Here is a 9,171-nt window from a genome sequence, read left to right as displayed (position 1 = left end):
GCCAGGGCTTGTTTACAGTACAGCAGTAAAGCGTGCTCTGTGGTTACTGATATTAAAGCACTCCATCTCCGCTTCTAGCTGGGATTGGAGCACGACGGTGACATCAGCAGCCTCCACGATCCCAGTGTGTGTAAACACGATGAATCACAGTATCATTCCTACACTTAAAACTCACCACCCAAAATAGACCAACCTGCTAGAAACCTAAAAATACCAATGAGCACTAATGTCAGGCGCTTACTATTTCAGACCTGGAACAATACTCATTCAAGCCTCTACCCAAAGCGCGTCTTGTATAATACATGCCTATTATGTCTTTCGGAATGATCACTTCCTGTAGACTGGGAGCCATGTCTGGAGACCTTTTAGGCTGGTATTTTAAAAATAGCTTCCAATTAAAATTCTGCTGGTAGTTGTAGTCCCACTATAGAATTCCACACTGCCTAGCCTTGTATTAAAACTCGGATTACAAACATTTACATGTGTGTGTCCTCTATGGGCTGTGGGATTTTGGTGGATCAGTTCACACATTACAGATGAAAAACAAAGGGGTATTCCATGATTTTTGTTTTTTCTTCAGCCTTTGAGCCCATAATGCTAAGTTATAATGCTGTGTAAGGGCTCGTTCACATAGTGTCATGGCTGTAAATGTTGGCACCCCTGAAATTTTTATAGAAAATGAAATATTTCTCACAGAAAAGGATTGCAGTAACACATATTTTGCTATTCACATGTTTATTCCCTTTGTGTGTATTGGAACTAAACCAAAAAAGGGAGGAAAAAAAGCAAATTGGACATTATGTCACACCAAACTCCAAAAATGGGCTGGACAAAATTATTGGCACCCTTAACTTAATATTTGGTCGCACACCCTTTGGAGAAAAAAAATTACTGGAATCAGTCGCTTCCTATAACCATCAATAAGCTTCTTACACCTCTCAGCCAGAATGTTGGACCACTCTTCCTTTGCAAACTGCTCCAGTTCTCGCTTATTGGAAGGGCGGCTTTTCCAAACAGCAATTTTAAAGGGGTACTCTGCCCCTAGCATCTTATCCCCTATGCAAAGGATAGGGGATATCAGATCGCAGGGGTCCCACCGCTAGGGACCCCCGAGATCTCCACTGCGGCACCCCGCTATCATTACTGCACAGAGCTAGCTCGCTCTGTGCGTAATGACGGGCAATACAGGGGCCGGAGCATCGTTAAGTCACCACTCCGCCCCCTCGTGATATTGCGGCCCGCCCCCTCAATAAAAGTCTATGGGAGGGGGCGTGGCGGCCATGACCCCCCTTCCATATACTTGTATTAAGGGGGCGGAGCCATGACATCACGATGCTCCAGCCCCTGTATCGCCGTTCATTACGCACAGAGCGAGCATGCTCTGTGCAGTAATTATAGCGGGGTGCCGCAGCGGAGATTCCGGGTGGATCTGACATCTTATCCCCTATCCTTGGCAAAACAACCCCAAAACATCATTGAACCTTTACCATATTTCACTGTAGGTACTGTGTTCTTTTCTTTGTAGGCCTCATTCCATTTTCGGGAAACAGTAGAATGATGTGATTTACCAAAAAGCTCTATCTTTGTCTCATCTATCCACAAGACGTTTTCCCAGAAGGATTTTGGCTTACTCAAGTTCATTTTGTCAAAAACGTAGTCTTGCTTTTTTAGGTCTCTGTGTCAGCAGTGGGGTCCTCCTGGGTCTCCTGCCATAAGGTTTCTTTTCATTTAAATGTCGACGGATAGTTCATGCTGGCACTGACGCTCCCTGAGCCTGCAGGACAGCTTTAATATCTTTGGAACTTGTCTGGGGCTGCTTATCCACCATCCGGACTATACTGTGTTGACACCTTTCATCAATTTTTCTCTTCCGTCCACACCAAGGGAGGTTAGCTACAGTGCCATGGGTTGTAAACTTCTTGATAATGTTGCGCACTGTGGACAAAGACAAATCTAGATCTCTGGAGATGGACTTGTAACCTTGAGTTTGTTGATATTGTTCCACAATTTTGGTTCAAGTCCTCAGACGGTTCTCTTTTTCTGTTGTCCATTCTTAGTGGGGCACACACAGACACACAATGCAAATACTAAGTGAACTTCTCTCCTTTTATCTGCTTTCAGGTGTGATTTTTATATTGCCCACACATGTTACTTGCCCCAGGTGAGTTTAAAGGAGCCTCACATGCTTGAAACAATCTTATTTTTCCACAATTTTGAAAGGGTGCCAATAATTTTGCCCAGCCCATTTTTTGTAGTTTGGTGACATTATGTCCAATTTTCTTTTTTTCCTCCCTTTTTTGATTTAGTTCCAATACACACACAAAGGGAATAAACATGTGTATAGCAAAACATGTTCCTGCAATCCTTTTCTGTGAGGAATACTTCATTTACTTGAAAAGTTTTAGGGGTGCCAACATTTACGGCCATAACTGAATTTTACTGTTGTCTCTGACCTTTCCCAGTATTCCATGTGGTGGTCAGAGACAATATGTAATAAGTCACATGGTCTCCAGGGGGCGTGGCTATGCTGCAGTGAGTCGGTGGATAGCATCACTTCAGTAAATCCCCACCACCCTGCTATCCACCCACCAAATGCAGTGTAGCCTGGCCTCCTGGAGACCATGTGACTTATGACATTATCTCTGGCTACATACAACGCTGGGAAAGGTCAGAGACAACAGTAAAATAAAAACATTTGCACGATGGGTAACGGTTCCATTCCTGGAAATAGGACAAAGCAACACACACAGGTAATAGAAGCATATTACACAGTTTTATAACTTGGCCTTATGGATTTAAAGGTTGAAGGGGAAAAAAGTCCTGGAATACCCCTTTAAAGAGGTAGTTCCTTTAGGACAACCAGTGTCCATTTGGACCATTAGGATACAAGGATGTCATAGAGGTGGAGCTGTCAACAACAGTCAAAGCAAATAATTTGAGTGACTCTACCGTAAGCACCAAATCTTAATCTAATGAATTGGCTTAGACTTGTAGAAGACTGTTCAAGTGTTCTGACTCTCCACAGAAGTCAGGTATAAGACAACGGTCTCTCATTGAACACTCTTATTCTTCGAGCGGGAACGGGAACACTTGAACGGCATTTACAAAGAAAATTGACGGCCAACTTATAAAGATATGGAGTGGGCAAATATTACTGTGGATTGGCTCATCTCTAACGCTTGCCATTCAACTGAATGGGAGCTACGTCATAACTTCATTTGCCTGCAGAGAAAAAAAAGCCACCCACAGATTACCCCAAAAAGAGCAGCTGACTATTGGGGCTTAGGGAAACCAGATGGAAAGCGGAGAACTGATCGTCAAGGTCGCTTCATTCTAAGAGCATTTTTCTTCTTTTCTTGGAAATGTTCCTACAGCTTTGTTTTGTATTAAAACCATTTGTGTTGGATGGATTTTCAATGCAACACTTATTCCTTATTCAAAGAAAAAAAGAAAAAATAAATAAAATAAAGTAGAAAGAGCAAATTTTTTTTAAATCAGCACAGACCCTTGCAGCCAATGGCAGGCCTCAGCAGTCACGTGCCAAGGTAGGTACATTTGAATGGTGATGCCAGTGATCGCTTGCAGCGTCCCAAGCTAAGTGTACAAGGATGTCATCAGGGCACTTCTGCCAGGCAGTCCAGAATAGAAGCGAGGGGTGGGGGGTAAGTTTCATTTTCAGCCCAATCCCTTCCAAATGTGCAATTACGAAAGCTAGAAAATGGTGGAAATTTTGGTCTAAATCTACAACTGGTCATGTCAGTGTAGAGATGTGCACAATTTACCAAGAAACTCCTACTATAAAACACCGGTCTTAATAAAAAGGTAGACCGCCATATGCATGCGTTTATCAAAAGTCATCAAAAGCAGTGTTTTCCAACCAGTGTGCCTCCAGCGATTGCAAAACTACAATTTCCAGCATGCCCGGACAGCCTTTGGCTGTCCGGGCACGCTGGGAATTGTAGTTTTGCAACTGCTAGAGGCACACCCATTGGGAAACACTGCATCAGAGTTTTCTTGTGCCCCTGGTGCCCAGCACTAGCACCACTGCTGCTGCTTGACGTTTAGATCACATTGTATGTCAATAATGCACAGTGTGAATGGGAATCCTTAAAATACTGCAGACATAAAACGTTGTGGGTGATGATAGCCTGAACGTCACCCTGTCAAGTCAAATGACTTAAGGTAAAAACACCTGGCATAAAACAGACAAGAGACACCAACCATAGGATACAATGTAAATTTGGAGGAAAAAAAATGATCTAGCGGAAGCCGAGATAATGGAAGATGCTTCACTCAACGCAACATTAAAGGAGTTATCCAGGAAAAAACTTTTTTATATATATCAACTGGCTCCAGAAAGTTAAACAGATTTGTAAATTACTTCTATTAAAAAATCTTAATCCTTTCAGTACTTATGAGCTGCTGAAGTTAAAGGAGTAGTCCAGTGGTGAACCCAGTGGTGAACAACTTATCCCCTATCCTAAGGATAGGGGATAAGTTTGAGATCGCGGGGGGTCCGACCGCTGGGGCCCCCTGCGATCTCCTGTACGGAGCCACGACAGCCCGCGGGAAGGGGGCGTGTCGACCTCCGCACGAAGCGGCAGCCGACACGCCCCCTCAATACAACTCTATGGCAGAGCCGAAGCGCTGCCTTCGGCAATCTCCGGCTCTGCCATAGAGATGTATTGAGGGGGCGTGTCAGCCGCCGCTTCGTGCGGAGGTAGACACCTGCTATCTGGCCGGAGAGCCCAGCCCCCCCGTACAGAGAGATCGCAGGGGGCCCCAGAGTTTGGACCCCCCACGATCTCAAACTTGTTTTTCACCACTGGACTACCCCTTTAAGGTTGTTCTTTTCTGTCTAAGTGCTCTCTGATGACACGTGTCTCGGGAACCGCCCAGTTTAGAAGAGGTTTGCTCTGGGGATTTGCTTCTAAACTTGGCGGTTCCCGAGACACGTGTCATCAGAGAGCACTTAGAAAAGAACAACCTTAACTTCAGCAGCTCATAAGTACTGAAAGGATTAAGATTTTTTTTATAGAAGTCATTTACAAATCTGTTTAGCTTTCTGGAGACAGTTGATACATAATTTTGTTTTTCTCCTGGATAACCCCTTTAACACAGTACATACATTTTGCGTTCACAAATGGAATATTACTGATAGGTACTCTCCTCTGCCGCCACACAAGACTGGAATTGTTATTTTCTTCCAGTCCTTAAAGTGACACGCCTCCGTATTGTGGTCATCGCTATAGAAGTCTACTACAACTGTGTATACAGTCTGACGTTATCATACATAAATGACAACACGTGGCCCTGAGGAGGTGAATGACAAGATTAATGCACTTTGGAATTTTTTTTATATGCTGCAGACAGGACTATTGGGATCCAAAAAAGGCGGTCATTGTGGAATTTTTACCTGCAACTTTATACCAAAATTTGGTCTCCAAGCACTAATGTGAAGGACTGCAAATGTAGGGGCTGCGGACAAAATGTATGGTTGCAGCCTACTTCAACAGACCAGTGCGTGCCCCCCCCCCCCTTCACTTTTGGTACCCATGATCTTTCCTCAAGGATCACATTTTTAAAACGCAGACTACACCACAAAGTTAGAGCAGCACAACTGCTGTCAGTCCAGTAACAAGTCAAGAACCCCGAGTCCTGAACATACAACCATTAAAAAATGACATGCTACCAGCAGAAGGCTAGAATAAAATGTGAAATAAAAAAATAAAATAAAAAAAAGGACAAACAAGAACCACTCTCATTCTTGTCTCGGCGGCATCTGATGATGTGCCCCATCTCCTGGGGGTATAAAGTGAAAATGAGAATCATGACAGTGCCAGGTTGTGTGTGTTATAAACACTGGCACTGAATTTTTAATGAGAACCCTGAACAAAGAAAAACAGAGAGATGGTGGAAGGAGCATGCTGCCTCTTACACTTCAGCTGGCGTGCCACATTCCTAAACAAAAACCAGTGGGCACTGAGGCACACACCCTATTTATATTGCCTCACACGTTTAATAGAATAGATATATTGGGGAAAGGGGGTGGGCACGCCGTGCCCTTCAGCGCATACACCCAAGGCTGGCAGCACAATGACAGAGAAGCCTTCAGTCTGCCTATACCTGATCCAAACAAACAGCTGAATGCAAAATAAAGATGATACAGAATACTAAACAAATAAACAATCACTATGCCTTGATGTATGTAACATGAGGGAGGGTATGCTGTTAACTCTTTGTCTTCACTACCAAGAGCAGATTATTTTTTTTTTTTACCCTTGCCCCCTACTCCCTTCCCCAGTACAAAGGCTCATTCTGCCATGCAGTGCAAGAAGGAAAGGTTACTATGCCTGTCAGATAAGGACATTCTAGTGTCACTGGGATAGAGCTAACAGATTGTTTGCCAACCATAGAAGAGATCAGTTTCTATCCTATTCTCCCACCCCTCCCCTCCCCCTCCAGCAGCCATCATAACAAGGGGGGGGTTTGCAATCCCCCCACCCCCTTAAGCAGCCCTGGACTAGTCTAGGGTCTGGAGAAATTGCATTAGCCACTTTGGCGAGAGGAGGGGTAGTCTGGGAACGATACATTGCCTGTGTATTTAGGGGTTTGTGTGTGTGCGCCCATAATAATATAAATATTATATTCACACATATATACAAACTATATATATATATAATATATATATATTTACGTATCCACGTGTGAGTATTTTACATATATCACTACATCCCTGCCATTCCCACTGTTTCTCCAGGCTGTTGGATCCGCATGTTCCCAGCACAGCTCCATATACTACAGGGGTTATATGAGGTATAGTAAGGACAAGCTATGCAGTCAGCCACAGCGACACATCCCCCCCCCCCCCAGCACCAGATCCATACCTTACAATGCATGTGCAGACATTACACACGTGTGAGCGGGGGGCACAACACCCTATAGTGATGGGCGGCTGCAGGCAGGTAACACACATGAAGCACCTATATATATGTATACACAGGAGACAATACTGGGCAGGGTACATGCCAGGCGAGGGGCAGAGCGCTGTACATGGCACACCACACTGACTTGGACTGTTTGTGGGAGGGGAAGGTTATTTTACTACAATGTAATACACATCACAAGTCACAAATCAAAGCCAAATGAGTCATCTCAGGAAAATAGCAGAACCCTGGGGGGCATCACAACACTTCATTACCAGCCTGGCCTGGCAGTGCCCGCCTGCAGCTCACAGACTCCAATCTTCATTTATTTTAATCTTTTCCTAGTTAAAGGGACTGGAGTCCACCTCATCCCCATGTGCTGTGCAGGTCAATGCTATCTATTGTTCTCTGTGAGCAGCCATTCCAGGCAAAGGGCTTGACCATCAATTGGACCTTCTCACAGGAAGTCCAGAATGTCACCGAGCTCCCATCTGATACACCCCCCACCACAGCTTTATGCCAGTGACCCACCTGTGTCATAATCCGGATCTATCCTGCCTGCACGTGTGCTGTGGATTAGGGGAATCATTGTAAAATACTAAATCCCAGACACGTGAACCCTATACAAAGAGGCAGCCGAGATCTCCGGAAACTTCCTGCACTCAGCCCCATGGACATGACAGAGAGATCTAACAACGTATAGGGAATCGCTTCAGTCTGAACGATCTCCACGAGCCGTTACCGTCACAATCATATCGAATATTTGAATCCTGAACGTTCCAAACATTCTAAATTATTAACCCCATGCGCGCCACTCTACAATAACGATCATAAAAGGGAAAGTGCAGAAAAGGGGGAAAAAAATAAAGAGTTTGTCGAGCAGGTTAAAGTTCTCACTCTACACAGTAAAGCCTTATAGACAGGTACAATCCAGGAAGGCGCACATGGCCGCACATACAAGGGGGGGCTTCTTACCTGCACAGAAAGTTGCCAGAAGAAGTGCCCAAGTCAGTCCCAGAGCCCCCATACTCCCAGGAGGTGGAGGTCTCACAGCCCATAGACCACAATCACATCCAATCCCGGAGACGAGACACAATATTGGTAATTCCTTCACATTGGTTACAGATGGATCCACCAGGCAGCAGCCAGTCCTACTGAGAAGTCGGGATCACCCACGCGTGGGCAAGAGCTGAAAGGGGAGGGGGGCGTGTAATGTTGGATCCGTGGGAATGAAGTGTGTGTGAATGTGGAGCCCAGGCAGATCAAACAGCAGCAGTAGTGACTCCCCCCCTGCCAGGACGACTCCACCTTCTGCAGCAAGCAGATTACACGGGGAGGGGAGGGGGAGGCACAGACACACAGGAGCCCAAACTTCACTGTCACAGCTCCAGCATGTGTGTGTGTAGTCAGCAGGGAGGGGGGCGCTCTACTACTACTGCTACTGCATGCTCACCTCACACTCCCAAAAATACTCCCAACTCCCTCCAAAATGGCTTCTAAAATCTACTCAGAGGAGCCAGGAGGGAAACCCGGATGTTTGATACAAAGAGAGGGAGGGGAGCAGGGCACTGCCGCCCCCCCTCATCCCGGGCATAGGGAAAAAAGAGGGGGCGGGGAGAGGGCCATTCCTGCTTTCTGATTGGCGGGGTCACCTGCCAGTCACCACAGTCAATGGCTGAGTATTAAAGAGATGGGGAGACGGCGCACGGTCCTAGACAGTCTGCTGGAGGAGGGGAGCATGGCGAGTGTGTGTGAGGGGAAACTTTACTAGCACGGGGAAGGGGCGTCTTCACACGCTGCGGTTTGTGTTCCTGAGGTAAAGGAAGAGCAATGATAATTATGTGACTCCGGTTCGGCTTGTACAAATTGAAGAAGAAAAAAAAACAAAAAAAATCTGCTAGGTTCACGTGCGCGTCTTTATTTCCGTTTGTCTGATGTAGTGTTTCCTAACCAGTGTGCCTCCAGCTGTTGCAAAATGCTGGTAGTTGTAGTTTTGCAACAGCTGGAGGCAGGCTGTTGGGGGAACACTTTTCTGCCCACTTCAGGAGTCAGAAAAAAAATGGAAATGAACTGATCCCATTGGAGATGGAACAAAAAAGAAAAAGAAACGGTCCCGGTGCTATTTTTGGGGGCCAAAGGGAAAAAAATGACCAACAAACGGAACTCAAATGTCCGTACAAAAAAATTTACACTGGTCTATGGCTACAAATGCGAGAGTGTTCCGTTCGTGTCCGTTATTTCAGCA

General features: G+C 45.5%; 1 protein-coding gene across 2 annotated transcripts in view; it reads right to left on the bottom strand.

Annotated features, from left to right (window-relative positions):
- ACVR2B (activin A receptor type 2B) overlaps positions 1–8,388 on the bottom strand; it is a 181,612-nt gene extending 173,224 nt beyond the window's left edge. The window contains exon 1 of one of the 2 annotated variants that reach the window (XM_056519637.1): positions 7,902–8,388. In XM_056519637.1, coding sequence (XP_056375612.1) covers positions 7,902–7,953 — 52 coding nt within the window. In that variant the 5' untranslated portion in view covers positions 7,954–8,388. Of the gene's footprint in view, positions 1–7,457; positions 7,574–7,901 lie in introns of those variants that run through there. The other variant, XM_056519636.1, reaches the window with a different exon arrangement.
- Between the last annotated feature and the right edge of the window lie 783 nt (positions 8,389–9,171).

Source organism: Hyla sarda, chromosome 5 (genome assembly GCF_029499605.1).
Source record: "Hyla sarda isolate aHylSar1 chromosome 5, aHylSar1.hap1, whole genome shotgun sequence".
Classification (NCBI taxonomy): domain Eukaryota; kingdom Metazoa; phylum Chordata; class Amphibia; order Anura; family Hylidae; genus Hyla; species Hyla sarda.
This window is presented reverse-complemented; position numbering and strand designations above follow the sequence as displayed.